This window comes from Pezoporus wallicus, unplaced genomic scaffold (assembly GCF_028554395.1).
Source record: "Pezoporus wallicus isolate ANWC-B61680 ecotype Strahan unplaced genomic scaffold, APGP_CSIRO_Pwel_v1 scaffold_7402, whole genome shotgun sequence".
In the NCBI taxonomy this organism is placed as follows: domain Eukaryota; kingdom Metazoa; phylum Chordata; class Aves; order Psittaciformes; family Psittacidae; genus Pezoporus; species Pezoporus wallicus.
This window is the reverse complement of record NW_026641037.1, coordinates 3,039,300-3,054,750: the sequence shown is the minus strand read 5'-3', so window position 1 is coordinate 3,054,750 and position 15,451 is coordinate 3,039,300. Positions and strand designations below refer to the sequence as shown.

The following is a 15,451-nucleotide window of genomic DNA, read 5'->3' as shown; positions in this document are numbered from 1 at the left end:
GTTTGAGCATTTTTAATACAACATACTCTTGTAGGTGAATGCCTATGAATTCAGAATTTCTCTAAATTAATCTGCCTTAATAGTCTTACTGATAATCTTTTGTTTGTTGTAAAATGTGCATGTTAATTCCTTACTTTTAAGATCTTCTGCCAGTGTGGGAGAACCAACACTTTTTAACTGACTTTTTGTATTTATTTCTATTTTCTTTTATAGCTGTTGGAGGACCCTGAAGTCAAAACTAAACTCAAAATCCAAGCTTTGCTTTACCCTGCTCTTCAAGCCCTTGATCTGAATTTGCCATCTTACCAAGAAAATGAAAACAAGCCCATTTTATCCAAGTCACTTATGATCAGGTTCTGGAGTGAGTATTTCACTTCGGATTTGTCTCTCAGGGAAGCGATGACCTCCAACAGGCACGTCCCAGTTGAATCAAGCCACTTGTTTCAGTTTGTAAACTGGAGCAACTTACTGCCTGAGGAGATGAAGAAAGATCATGTCTACATTAGTCCCACCTATGGCAGCTCCAAGCTTGTCCAGAAGTACCCAGGGTTTCTGGATCCGAGGGGGTCCCCTCTGCTGGCAAGTGATGCCCAGCTACAGAAGCTGCCCCGCACCTACATCCTCACCTGCCAGCACGATGTCTTACGGGACGATGGATTCATGTATGCCAGGCGCCTCCAGACAGCAGGCGTTCCTGTCACACATGACCATGCCAAGGATGCCTTTCATGGGGCGATGATGTTTGTCTCATTTCCAGCTGAATTAGCTGTAGGGCACCGCCTGTTTAACAGATATATTGAGTGGTTAAATGAGAATCTATGAGCTGAAAATGTTGCTCCCCTATGCCTGGCTCACATTCAGTGGGTGTGATCTTAAGGTCCTTTCCTAGCCTAACTATTCTATGATTACATGATTAAGGAGAATAGGAGCTATGTGACTTCTGGGGCAATTGCTGTCTTCATTGTGTTGCCCTGAGGCATCTATATAGAAACATTTCTTCTCTAGCAGGAAAATCAGGCTGATTCGAACATGATTGTTCTTTCAGTGCTGTTGTCTGAGCTCAGAACTACATAAACTGCCCTGGGATTTATCTCCTGGCCAAGACAGAAGAGTTGGTGTGCCTGACCCTTCCTGTGCTTGTTTGAGCCCTAGGCTGATACAGTGTGTGGGACTTTGTGTCCTCTGTTAGCTGCTTCTTGTTTCTTCATATCACTGGCTTGTGTAAATTAGCCAGGTGACTGCACACACTGGGTACTTGGTGGCCACTTGCTCCCTGTCCCTTCCAGCATGCTCTCTAGTCCTGTGGGATGCACTAACGAGTCCCCACTGCTGCCACTGATGGGTGATGGGGTGAGCAGAAGTGCAGGGACCTGACTTCACAAAGTACAAGGCAGCCTGTGGAACCCTGTCCATCGCAGGAAGCCACTAGGTTTGTGCTGTTATTTTCCTCCAGCACTGCTCAAGGGAAGTGCTTGCTTGAAAACCAAGAGACATGGCTATAACACTGCCAATGTTTGGGAGTTTTTTTGTTGTTGTTCTGTTGGTGGTGTGGTTTGTTTTGGTTGGTTTTGTGTGTTTGGGTTTTTTTAAAAAACCAAGCATCTGTCTGTCTTGGTAGGTAATCACTTTCTTTAATCCCTGTACTAGAAGGAAGTAGTGTAACAAAACAGCACTGGATATTTATAAGATAAAGAGAGATGGTGAAGGTCCTAGCCTTTCTATAGCACTGCTGTGTGTTTTACGCTCTACTTATTTGATAATTTATGTATTATGTGTTCTAATTATCCTTAAAATTGTTTATCATGTTTTACATATGAATTTTTAAAAATAAAATTAGCTTAGCTTTATAGGCTTAGAAAAGAAACACAATTCAGTTGTCAGTCTTCAAACAACATCCTCTAAATCTTTTCTATATTAAATAAAAACCCTAAAATTTGAGTGATGAATGCATACATTGGTTGGTTATTGTTTTTCTTAAACTGATCAGAGCACACCACAAACATGCACATCTAGCATCCTGCTTTTTAATTTTGCATAAAGGATACCGAATCTTCAATAACTCTGTTTTTTTTTCTGAGTGTGCTTGCAGCCTGTTTAGGTAGAATGTGCATGGAGCAATTGCTATGTTTTTCTTCTTAATCTTTATGTTGAATATAAAAATTAAACTTGTCTTTGACAAAAAGTACATTGCATTGAAATCACTCAGTTACCCTGTTTGTCACAAAGGAGTAATAAACTGGCTTCAGTACATACAACAGCTATTGCAAACAACCAGGACCAAACACAGGGAGATGTTTTACTTCTGCTCTTACTGTTTATGTAAATACTTAGCAATGCTTGACTGTGGTTGCTGAAAGAACTTCTATCAACAAAAGGATGCTGAAAGTTGCTATCAGGATGGAGACTGGTGTGGAGCTGAGCCTGGCTTGCGAGGAGGGGCTGCACTAGGGTTTGCTGTTGCAGCAGGAATGTTATGCTTCTCTACTTCTGAATCCACCCTTGAAGCAAGTGAGTGCCTTACTGCCAGCATGCCAAGCATAAAATGTACCATGGGATTAAAAAGCAGCTTGCATAACCCCATGCAGAGAAGTGTAACATGTTTACACATCCCTTGGATGTGTCCATGATCATGCAAGCTCCCAGAATGTTTGGGAAGTTCTTTCTGATGATGCCTTCCCACCTTTTGCCCACAGGACTGGACTCTCATCTGCTGGCTGCAGACACCTCAACTGGAGTTTTATTTCTCCCTCATTTGGAACTAATTAACAGCATTTTAGTATGCCTAATGAAGTAGGGGCTTGGGATTTTGCTTCAGTAACTCCTTTGTTTTGACCTTCTATACAGTATTAGGGTTATGTCTGCAGAAATGGTCTCTGGGTGTTGGGTATTTTCAATGCTATAAGTGCTAGTGGAATGAACCGAGTTGGCCATTAGTTGCTATAAGTGATCCTTTCTCTGAGTCTTACAGGCAGCTTTATTCTTCAATATAAATGGCAGGAAAAACTGTAAGAGAACATTTAGAGAAGACAGTTACTTTGTCAGAAGGGTACATGCACAAAGCTGGGATATAAATGCAGGCATCTCTCAGTGGGTTACGCTGCTGTCACTGATGTTGACTTTGATTGTTTTCCTTCCCTGCAGTCTGGGACATTGCTGATGGAAAGGCACTTGGCCTGAAGTGCTGGGGAGAGCTCACCCATCACTCAGTTGGTGACAAGGAGTGGTGTGACAAGCAGGAGAGTGGTTGTTCCAGCAGACTGAAGAGCTGGGCATGAGCTGATCGGGCAATCCAGGTGGCCCAAAAGCATTGTGGGAGCCTGTGTGGGATCCACCATGCCCTGCGCAGAGGAAGCTTTTCCTACCTTTGGCAGGAAGCCATCCCAGCGGGAGCAAACCTGTGAGACCCTCCTTGTCCATGCTGCCGCCGCCATGGCGTTTCCTCTGTTGCAGCTCCGCCACCGGGTACCGCAGGGATATAGGGAGCCCCCAACGCTGTGAGGGCATCAGGGTGTCCGTCAGAGGGCACTGCTGGCGGCCGCCCTCGAACCCCGAGCAGGGCTGCTGGTCCTTCCTGCCCTCCCCTGAGGCAGGCGTAGCGCTGAGTGTGCGTGCAGCTCCCGGCAGAGCCTGCAGAGGGCTTCGGGCGTGGTTCCCTCGTTTCCTTCGTGTCTTCGGACCTGCCCTTACGGATGGAGCTGGGAGGGTTTAGAAGGGTGCTAGGCTTGCTGATAGGATGGTTGTTGGCCAAAAGGGAGCCTGGCGAGGAGGTGAAGCCACATTTTAAGGGTAGATACTTAAATTGGTGGAGAATCTGACCTAGCAGGCAGGTATTGAGGAGATAAAGCAGTGAAGATGCTGGCAGTGAGAGAAACAGGGTGAAAAGATGTCTCTAAAAATGATCTTTCTTACATGTTGAAAAGTTTATACATGTAAGGTTGTGGAAAAAATTTGTTCTAAACAAAAATGTTAACAGCACTACCACCTTCCCCCTGCATGTTTTTATCAGACTCTGCTTGGAACAAGAAGTAAATATCTTTTAACCACCAGCACCTTAATATGGATTCATGATTGATTAGACTGCATATGCTTTTGGTCAGGTTCCTCAAATAGACTTTTTGAGTTGGAAATGCTTGGTGAGGCACAAAATGAGACAGTGAAAACTGTAACGTCAGCGTCTCTTGCAGGAGAGGCTGAAGACGCAGTAAGGAACTCATTTATACAGAGCAGAAAACAGAAAAAGCCACCCCAAGGGAAAGCTTTGTTCTGTCTCTGGAATTAAGTTTGGTGTTTGATAGTAAAAGACAAAGCTCAGCCTTGCCATCATGGTGGTGTGGCTTAGCCAGCAGCTTTGGGGGAGGCTGCACTAGCGGGCATGCTTTAGCTCTGCCCTGCCACCACTGAACTTCTCCTGCCAAACCTTCTCAGGGCTCCTGTCCCTCCTGCCTGGCACACCGTGCTCTCGTGCCCTGCCTGCACCAATCCTTTGCTGGAAGTCCCAGGGCTAAGTCTTGCCCTGCCAGTGCGTGCTTGGGTGCAGCATCAGCCTCTTGCTGGCAGCTCCTCTGTTTCTTTCCTTCTTGGGAGGCACAGACTATTCTCATTTGGAGTTTGCAGAGGAGCCAGCTCCAGATGCAGCGATCAAACTCTCTGATGCCCCAGCATGCTGGGTGGCTGTTTTTAGACCCTCCAGTTCCCCTGTCACCTGTATAAAACATGATACAGTGGTAGGTGTATACAGAGAAAATGAAATTCACACTTACAAGTGAGTAGAGGGGGAAATAAAGCATCCTCACCTATTAAGGTTTCCCTCTTTAACAGTTTGTTAAGAGTTCTTAACTTTTTGATGAAGTACTGTACTTTTGGTTTTTCTGGTATTTGTTATTGATAAGCTTTCTGGAAGGCAATGTAATTAGAGGTGCCAGCTTGTGTGACTAAGAGAGCTTTGCTGAGTCTCTGGCCTCAAAATAATCAAGGTTTAAAAAAATTGTGCTCAGAAACAAAATGAATCTATGCAATATCCATAGGGATGTTAAACTGGGACAAATAATGTAAACCCACTGAAATTACATTAAGAATATTTTAACTATAATAATGACAAGAAATTTTTGAAATTTTTTTCTTTGAAATACTTGTGCCTTGCTGCACACTTCTCAAGGGAGAGTATGTTTCAGGTTAGATGAGCATGACCTGCCCTCCCTCCCTGGCTCTGCAGCTTTCGTGTCCCCAGTGTTGGTGAACCCTATTATGTCAGAGCAGATGCCTTCTGCGGGGCACTGCAGGTACTCTCCCTTCCTGGCCTTAGCCCCAGTGATGTGCTGGATGGTGAGACCTTCCTATCACCACAGTGCCTACCCATGCAGGCAGAGGGTACTGGGTTGGGCAGGATCTGGGGGTTGTCAGGTCAGAGGTGTGTGGGTCCCCATTGTACTGAGCTCTCCCAGTAGTCCCATCATCATCAAAGCTGAAAAAAAGAAGCCCAAACCCCAAAAGATGCATTTAACACCCTTATTTCAACCTCAGTTGTTGGGTATACTTGACACAAGTCCACTAATTGTGACTAGAAAGTGCTGAGGTGGAGTTAGTTATTAATTACCTATGAAGAGTGCTCATATGCCCTGAGACACTGTGCAGACAGACTTAACGCTTGGCGCTGCCACACTGACTTGCCTGTGCCTACCTGCTTGAGTTGCCAAACACAGACCAGCAGCAAGGGCCGGCATGTCTTTGGAGGTTGATGTGTTTATTGCTCTGTCACCAGTTATTTGAAGCTTTAATGCAGTGTAAAAGAATAAATGTTCCCATTTATTCGGCCTCTTTTTATCCTTCAGTGCAACAGTAGCTGCCTGAATGAAAAGAATTTTTAAAAGCTATTAAATGAGAAGCCAATGTTATTTATTAGCTACATGTGGAATTTTAAAGCAGCTTCTGTAATGCTTAAATATTAGCTGATTTGTTGGCCTTGTCTTCAGAGAAAAGCTAGAATAGCTTTTTTTATATCCTGGATATTAATGGGGTTAATATTTGCCAACATTATAGTACATCACAATGAAGGGGGATGGTATTTTTAGTAGCTGGACCATGCTTATTTCTCCCGTTTAAAAATAATCATGGTGGTATTCAGACTTCCACTGATGTGTACCATGACCTTGTATTTAACTACTACTGGGCTTCTTCACCAGGCCTCCGCAGCTAGTTCTATTTTATTAAAAAAAAACAGCAAAACAACTCACTTACAAGAAACTGATATATTTTATGTATACTGTTTTGTGGATGCCCCATCATTGCAAGTGTTCAAGGTCAGGTTGGATGGGTCTTTAAGCATCCAAGTCTAGTGGAAGATTAGCTGGTCTTTTGAGAGCAGGAGGAGGAAGCTGCTGGGGTGAAGTTTGCATGCAGCAGCTGAGAGCAATGAAGGCCCCTTCCTCCTCTTCCTGGAAGGTTTGGGTTGAAAAAAGGACTTTATAGCTCTGGGTGAGCAAAAGAAATTTATGTATTGGACTTATGAAACATACAATATTAATGAAGATCTATTCCTCCTAGGGAAAAATTGAATAATTGAAGCAATTTCATGTCTTTCCTCATTTTCAGGCCCTGCATATAATTAGTACAATTCCAAATAACAGATGGCAAAAGTGCTAAGGGGAGCAATTGTCTATGAGATGTGTATTATGGAGACACTTTATGCAAATAACACCCTGCGTGCAGCCATTACACTGCAGGCTTGCTCAGATACTGCCATCATAAAAGCAGAATTGTGGGCAGATGACACACAGGTGTGAGCAGATTCATTTGCGGTTTGACTGCTCTTTGTACGTGCTTCTTGTTTGCACACAGCAGTTCCTAAAAGCCAGGTCTCTTGCTCAGCATCACCCAGCTCAGCTGAGGGTGGTGCAGGTGCTGGTCTGTGGGGCTGACAGACCCGTAGATGCTCAGCCCTTCTCCCACCCTCTGTCTCCACATCCCCCTTAGCACAACCCCTCTCTCCTTCCTCAGGCTTCTAATCACTGTGATGCTGCAATTTTTTTCTGGCTCTTCAAGCCTGCCATTTGCTCCTCCAACATCCTGCATTGTAGTAATTTTAGGAGTTGGGGAGGACCCTACCAATATCCCCTAATTAATGAGGTAGGAAGTACTGTGACCCCTTCCTCACAGTAAGCTAAAAGCATAAAGAGCACAGATGCATTTTTCTGGCAGGGAGCTGGTGAAGGAGTATCCCACTGCAAACACAATGACTTCGGCCTGGGGACTGAAGCAGGAGAGAAACAGGTCACACCTATTCTGGAGCACAAGGAAACCAGGTACTGGGTTAATAAAAACAAGCCCTGGACAGACAAAAGAAAACATTAATTCTATCCCTTCTTTGTACCAGGGGTAGAAACAGTATTAAGCTATCATATTTAGAGTGACCAGCGGCAAAGCCTTTGCCCAACACTGGATTGTGTAAAGCAGCAGCATGTGCTGCTGACCCATTTGCACTATAGTTGTCATCGCAGAGTTCTCCCCTACTGGTTCATGGTGTCCAGGGCAAGGTATTAATTTCACCTAGCAACAATTCAAAACCTAAAAGAATATTCTCATGTTCTATTTTGCTCACAGGGATGAATCCTGAGTGGGGATAAATATCCTCTGTTTATCCCTAAAGGGGATAACCCTGTAGGCTCTGCAGGAAAGGTACCACATTTCACTCAAGGTCAACCTTAATGACTCATTCTAATCGGTCAAATGCAAATACATCATAACAAACGGTTAAATATGCATGACTCATTTAATAGGTCTCAGTCTAATATAAACTGACAAATGGGTATTTAATGACAACAAACGTGTCTGACTCCAGTTGCATTTCTTCTTTAAAGCTTGCTAAAGAACCCAATGAATTTAACAGTATGACATTAATTTACAACCAGATCCTGTCTTTATTTCCCACTCTAAATGCACAGTTTTTGCAAACTTGCTTCAAATTGTCTGGGAGCTGCAGGCTTAATTATGGGTAGCACCATTTGGACAGTTTGCCTGAGAAATACTATAGATATCTACCAAAGCAGTGTGAAGAAGTTCTGTCATCATTAGGGACTGTTTTTTTGAATGGACAGTAGTCGCATTAGGCTGTTTCTCAGTGGAAATATTTATACTGGCTATGTTCCTTGAAAGACTAGCTGACTGTAATAAAAAATGTTATTGGGGTGCTGTAGGGATGAGGGTTCCCAGTTCTGGAGTGAATTTCACTCCTGCCAAGTCACTATGGACATGAACCCAGGATCAGCAAATTGTGCACAGTGGCCAAGGCCGCCTACTGCTGCTTCTGTCCCCACTGGCTCTACCAGTGTGCTTGCTGTTGCATGGGGGCTCTCCACAGGATGCTGCAGCTTGCACCTGAGCAGAACCTCTCCTGCTTGACCAGCCTTGAATGCATTCTTAGACTCTTTTAATGTACCCTTAGCCATTTAAGAAAGTCTCATTTTAGTCTCTTCTTTACTGTGAGCTTTCTGCACATATGTATTAAATTATTTCATGGCATTTCGTCACCCATAAAACCCACTTCTTCCGTCACCAGTCATGTACTGTGCAATGGGTACACTTTACAATACAGTGTTAATATTATTCCATTTTGGATTTTTTATGGCATGTATCACAATATTGATGCAGAAATGAAGTAGTTGCTGCTTCCAGTTTCCATATAGCTCTATGTGCATTGATAGCGGTCCCTCCCACTGTAAACAGACATGGAGATGATCGCCCTGTTAAAGCTCAAGCCAAGTTACTGCTGATCCTAGTAAAGAAACTGAAATCCCTCCAGAAGCTGGCACAAAATATATGCAGACCTAGAAGGCTTATTTTGAGCATAATGGAAACCCCTATCTATCCCTCTGTTTGATTTCATGCCTTCAGTTGAGTTTAGCTGTCAGAGGGTTACGGTTGTGTAGCAAAACCTGCAGCTCTGAGCAGGTGGCAGCTACTCCTTCCCATTTCATCCTGCCGTTACCATGATAAGACAGAATGATGGTGGCTCCTAGTTCCTGTAAAACCAGGCAGCTGCTTCACGGGCAGCATCCACATGGCCCACAGCACTTCTAAACTAATGAGCAGTTTCAACATCTGTTTGTTTTCTAATTTATCTGTTTAAAATTTTAATTTCTTTGGGGTGGTAAAATTCAGAAACTTACATAATTCTTCTATAATTCACCAAGGCAAGGTACTGCTGAACACACACTTGTGCTGATTGTTGTCAAAATTTGGGGGACTGAAAGCAAATGTGTCATTTAGCAGTTTATTTTATTTAGCTTTTTTCTAGCTCATGATATTTTTTCTGCAGCCATCTGCATATGACCTGTAGCTTCTTTCTCTTTTATACATGCTTTAAAAATGAGGCATGCCAATTCTGGGTTGTCATCTGCTGTCACCAGGGCTTCTACTGCAACCCCTGTAGCTCCTCTCCTGCCTGAAGAAGCCTTGCCCTCAAGTGCACAAGCTGTACAAGGGGCTAACCCAGCAGGGAACAGCTTTTTTAGATGTGCTGAAAACATCATAACTTATCTTCAGTTTGTTTGTCCCCTATGAGGGATGCAGCGGTGGATGGGTGCTATAACGACGTATGGTGTTGCCAGGAGCCACTCACCAGCTCGCAGCAGTGCTGGCGCTGCCTGTGTGTTCCAGATGTCACATGTGATCTAACTGCTGCACAATTGGCCTGGTTTTGCTTGGATCGAATGAAGCAATTAGATGTCAGCATACATGCGTGTGTTGCAAATGCATGGCCATCTGCTCAGGTGCAACAGTAGCTGGCTTGGTGTCTGCTGGTGATTCTGAGCAAGCTGCCATTATCGGGTGAATAAAGCAGGTTGGGCTTCTTTACCAAAATGGCAATTGACAAGCCCCCCAAATGCTGGCATTTTATTTTTCCTGCAAAGTAGGCCTAGCAAGTGTAAATACAGCCCCACAGCCTGCATCCAGAGTGAACTGTTTTTCCTGTAACAGGCTGAAAAGGGCTCTGTTCCTTACATGATCCAGGAAGGAAAAACTGATCATTTTGTCTTCAGTCATAACGTATAGGGACAGGTCACACAGCAGCTTTTTGGCTTGCAACCTCACTTAGAGCATGCTTCTGCACAGCAATAAATATTAAATTGAAGTATATGAAAGCTTACATTGCACAGTGCATGATTTTCTTTAAAATCAGCCCTGGACTCAAGCCTGCCCTGTAGCAGTGAAAATCCCAGATGAGGAACATCTTGTGTGTGTCCGCCACACAGCCATCAACTCGTGTTCCACCCAAAACATGGCTGAGATTGCTCACCTGCTCGTTTCTATCCAAGAAAACTGCAGCACCCTCATTTTCTTGTGCAACAGTTGGCACTTTCAGGACCCCCAGGCTGGGCATGCCTTGCCTCAAGAAGCTGATACCTGATCTTTTATGGAGTTCCCTGTGGCTTCTGAACAGTGAAAGACAGTAGTCCAGGTAAAAATATAACCAAAACTGTGCATAAAAATGCCACTCTGTAATTTGAGACCAAGAAGCAATTTTTAAGCTGATGTAAGCTGATTCAGGTGAATTAGTTGCAGTAGAACAGTCTTTTTGCAACAGCAGCATCTCAGAGTTAAAACATGATAATATTACATAGCAATGATGAAGAAACCAGCATCTTTGAAGTGTTAAGATGTTAATATGAAAAGTAAGTGCTGCTCTTTAGCACTCCGCTTTAACATATTTAATATGTTGGTTTAATTGATTTGCTAACTATAGAACGTCACTGAGTAGCTGCATCTGTTGCACTCTGAAACTAATAGGAGAGATTCTTCTGTGGCTGAAGAAGACTGGATGTAATCGGGAGTGAGCCACCAGCTTTGCCCTCCTGAAGCCTCTGGGAATATCTCAAAACATGGGATGGAGGGCAGTGCCTGCTCCCTCCTCACACCTCTGGGAAGATACCTGCCTTGATGGCTGCTGCAGCCTGCACAAGGTAAGGGCTTTGCACCCTGCTGACTTGGCAGGGTGGGAGGTGGGGGTCTCTGGCTGCTGGCCCAGGGCTTGCTGAGAGATCTGCGTGTTGTCCAGACCCAAGTGTTTCACCCAAGGTTCAGCAGATGCTCCCAGCACAGAGCTGCAGCGTCCACCCATCCTCCCCGAGCAGTTTCCAAACAGGTCTCTGCAAAGGGGAAGTATTTGTTTGCTTCTGCCCTTGACTCAGCATATATTTTGCAGTACCTTCCTCCCACAAAAACTGCCTCCGTGTCCTCGTCAGCCAAACAAATCGCTCCTCTGCCTTGACTCATTAATGATTGAATCATATGCAAACTAGGTTAGACGGCAATACTGTGCTGTGCTCCAGGGACCCCAGCCTTGTTCTCACCAAGGCATGTCTGAGGAGTGCTGATGGAGAGCCAGCGCCCAGCCCTGGGGATGGTAAGGTGTCTTTGTGCGTGGGAGCAGGCTCTTGAACAGCAGCTTCTCAGGAAGAATCTGCTGTTCCTCTAGGAGGACCATTTTGAATGAACCCTTTAATTGTTTTACCCTGACCACTTTCTTTCAAATTGATTCATCAGTCTTTTTCCAACAACTACCTAAGTCAATGTACCTGTCAATACAGTAATTTTACATTATTTGTATTTAAAGTGCTAATGTTAGAGCAGTTTTAGTTTTCTAGAACTAAAATCTCGCTAAAATAATGAGTTTCCTCTCAAGAGCCTAAGCAGCCAGGGTTAGGCTATGTGCTGCTTGTGAGCTTATCCAACCAGAGTGAGCCTGCACAGCTATATCCTTTTTGTCTCCTCTGGTACATGGTGTAAGTGTAGATATTTGGTGGATGTAACTTTATAATGCTGTACTTTATTCTGTCTTATGGTCTACCTTTAAAATAAAATATAGTACTTTGAGAGCAGAGACATGTTAACAAATTATAGACGTCAGAACAACTTTGAAAATACTTAATAACATGATTTGTGGAGACTGTCTTTGGTAGATTTTGTGGCAGTCATGTTGCTGCCCTGTCAGAGCTTAGACTTAGCTTGATTTCAGTTTTAATCCATACCCCATTTTTCTAACGTTTTCTTTTCCACTGCTTTCTAATCGTTTTGCTAATATTTTCACCAAAGGCTGATGCTAAAAGCTTGCTTTATTTTCCAGTTTCCCTGCAGGTGGGTGCCAGTGTCTTTGCCTGAGGAGGCAGAAGAGGGAGCATTTTAGATCTTTTTCTATTTCTTTCCCTGTAGCATGAAAGCATTTTTTTAACCAACCTTTAGAAAGAAAGCAAAACTTGTCCTCAGGCAAACTCACACTTCGTGCAGCTTCCTAGAAAGCTTTGCTCCTTGAAGAATACTGATTGCACTACTCACTTCCAAGCTGGAAGGAGGAGCTCTTTGTCTGAAGCCAAAAAGAAAACAAAATAGTAGTGCAGGAGGGGTGGCCGTGGTGCTGGCAGCCTTGCCGGCAGCTTTCCCACCTGAAAACAGCCATGCATTTGCCAGCCCGGCGCTCAGCATTGTCCCTGCAGGGAACAGTTTCTCTTCCTCTGGCTGCTATGTGGGTTAGCTTGGGGCACTCCACCATACAAAGGCTGAGGGCTTAGCAGAAGGGGATGAGCTGTGTGATTCAAGAAATCATGCATGGTGCTCTCATTGCATAGGAGGCAATAACATAAATGGCTTAAAGTTTGTGAATTTGGCTTCAAAGACATTTTATTCTGAGCTTGGCTGTGCTGTCCTCTTGACTACAGTTGCTTTCAAATCAACAAGGATTCAGTCATAACTGAACCTTCCCTTCCTGAAAGGCATTTTGTAGAAAACAGAAGAGACTTGTAAAACCCCAGGAACAGAAATGTCCTGTGTCTGCAGCAATGGCTTGGAAGTGGACTGCTGTGACGCACAGGGTACGTGCTTCATCCTCAGTGCTTTCTGTGCAATTCTGGTTTCTGCGCAATTGCTGGTGCTGTATACGAGCAAAGCTGCACAAAGTGCTTGATGAATGCTTCGATAATTTGCTAAACACATTCTCTCCTGACTTCCTAATGAATTATGCGTAATGCTGTTAAGTGTGGCTTTTTTGCTGCTTATGATTTCATCCTTTATCAGTCTTGAAAGTGGACTTCTGCTTTAGTGATAAGTGTTAGTGATAGTGATAAGGGAAGACTACAGGACCAGAGTTGAGTAACAGAGAGGCAGATGACTTCCAGCAAGGGCTGTGACAGGGCTCATTTGCTTATAGTCACAAAGTGACTTAATGACTCAGAACAGAAACCAGGAGGTCTGGTCCGTACTTTGTGGCAAGTGGTGAGAGGCAAGTTTCACTTTCCCAGCTTCTGCTACTGCTGAGGATTTGGCCAAGTGGTAGTTGGTATGTTGTAGCAGATGCCTTCATGTGATGCTTTTACTTCAAACTCCCCACACAGGGTTTTGTTTGGGCAAGTTTTCATCTTACTTTGTAACTCTGGTCAGTTGCTGAAAATACAAATCTTGTGTGCAAAACAGATATTCATCAAGTTCAAGTATCTACTTACCATATAAGCTGCAAGGAAACAGCATACTATCTTCACCTGTTACAGCAACAATATAAAAATAACTATGCAATGATCTCTTACTAATTTCTGGTGGTTGTTTTGTTTTTTCTCTTTTAACTTTCCAGGCTATGAATGAGACAAGTGACTGTTTGATGATGAACAGAGTCCTAGAAAAGTATTATCTTTCTACCATGTACAGCCTTGAATTCATTTTAGGCTTCATTGGAAACACCGTTGTTGTGTTTGGCTATATTTTCTGCCTGAAAAACTGGAAAAGTGGCAACATCTACCTGTTCAATTTATCATTGTCAGATTTATTATTTCTGTGTACTCTCCCAATTCTTGTGAACAGCTACTCCAGAGATCAGTGGATAACGGACCACATCTTGTGCCACAGCAACCGATTCCTGTTACATGCAAACCTGTACGGCAGCATCCTTTTCCTCACTCTTATCAGTATTGACCGATACATGCTGATAAAACACCCTTTCAGAGAACATCCTCTACAGAAGAGGAAAATGGCCCTTATTGTGTCCGCTGCCATATGGATCGGAGTGATACTGGAACTGCTGCCGCTGATGTATTTCCTGGAGGCTACAACGTCTGCCGATAATTACAAGTGTCTTGATTATGCAAGCTCTGGAGATCCTGTGAAAAACCTCATCTATAGCATGTTTCTGACTGTCTTTGGATTCCTTATCCCTCTCTTGATCATGTGCTGCTTCTATGTGAAGATGGTTCTTTTTCTTAAAAACAGGAGTGAGCAACTCAGTTCCTTCCTGACACTTGAAAAACCTCTCACTTTAGTCATCCTCACAGTGGTTATCTTCTCATTGCTCTTTACTCCCTATCATGTAATGCGCAATGTCCGACTTGCTTCCCGAATACCAGCCTTGAATGTCTCTGTGTGCACGCAGGGCGTCATCAATGCCATTTATGTCATCACAAGACCTATTGCATTTTTAAATAGTGCCATTAATCCTGTTTTTTATTTCTTAATGGGGGACCACTTCAGAGAGATGTTGATGGCAAAAATAAGGCAGCTCTTGAGCAGATTGACAGCCACTGGCAAATGAATGAGTAAGGAGACCTCTTGTAGTGGGAGACAGTGGAGAGGAAACTCTCTTAGGGGCAGAATTCACCAGTGTACAGTGCCTTTTCATTTTTTTTTTTTTTAGATAACTTTATGCTATAGAACATTTGTGAGCTGAGTGTGTTTCTCTGAATGCACTTGTTATTGTACAGGGGACCTCCTTTTGCTAATCTGATTCTAGCAAATGAGAAGTGATGCTTACATCAGTACAGCAGGAAACCATGCTTTCATAGCAGGATACCTTGTGGCCTGTTTACACTGTAAATAAAAGATCATCAAGGTTGCTCTTAGACAGAAAATAATGTTTGCAAACTCTGCATCTCCTGGGAGGTTTACCTTTCAGAATAACTAACTGGGCAATTTACATTCCCAGCTGATTTGGCAAGGGTTGGCATCTCGGATGTGGCCAAAAAGGAGGGCATGCAAAGGGATGGGTGGAACACTCTGTCAGTATTTCAGAATGGGGTCAGTGAGTAGGTCGCTATTTTTGTTTGTAACAAGTACAAGGAGTGCAGAAAGCTGTAATGTTCAGCTGCTGGTCCTACAACCATTTCATGGAAGCTCTGAGACAGCATAGACGTGTGTGTAGACAGGTTCTTTCACACTTTGATATTAAAGCTAGATTCAGCTTGCAGAAATGAAAATAAGAAAATCTATCAGTTTAGTTCTTAATTGAGATTTGATTAATATATCACTGGGACAACAGTAATTTTGGCAGTCACTTTTCAAAGTATAAACTTATTTAACTTTAGTGTAATTATCTCCAAGTGTGAGCAGAACGTATAGCTTGCAGCAGACTTTGGACCTTGCAGTTCTAACCTTATTAAGGGTTCCAATAATGAAAAGGGGCTAATAAGGAGCCAGTTCTCTG

General features: G+C 43.5%; 2 protein-coding genes across 3 annotated transcripts in view; both read left to right on the top strand.

Annotated features, from left to right (window-relative positions):
- LOC130605975 (arylacetamide deacetylase-like) overlaps positions 1–1,920 on the top strand; it is a 47,190-nt gene extending 45,270 nt beyond the window's left edge. For both annotated transcript variants that reach the window (XM_057421870.1, XM_057421869.1), the window contains exon 5: positions 214–1,920. In XM_057421870.1, the coding sequence (XP_057277853.1) occupies positions 214–822 (609 nt within the window). In that variant the 3' untranslated portion in view covers positions 823–1,920. The remainder of the gene's footprint in view (positions 1–213) is intronic.
- An 11,328-nt stretch (positions 1,921–13,248) lies between these two features.
- On the top strand, positions 13,249–14,650 carry SUCNR1 (succinate receptor 1). Its single transcript, XM_057421886.1, has one exon. The coding sequence runs from the start codon at positions 13,616–13,618 to the stop codon at positions 14,561–14,563; it is 948 nt and encodes a 315-aa protein (XP_057277869.1). The 5' UTR covers positions 13,249–13,615; the 3' UTR covers positions 14,564–14,650.
- The last annotated feature ends 801 nt before the right edge of the window (positions 14,651–15,451 follow it).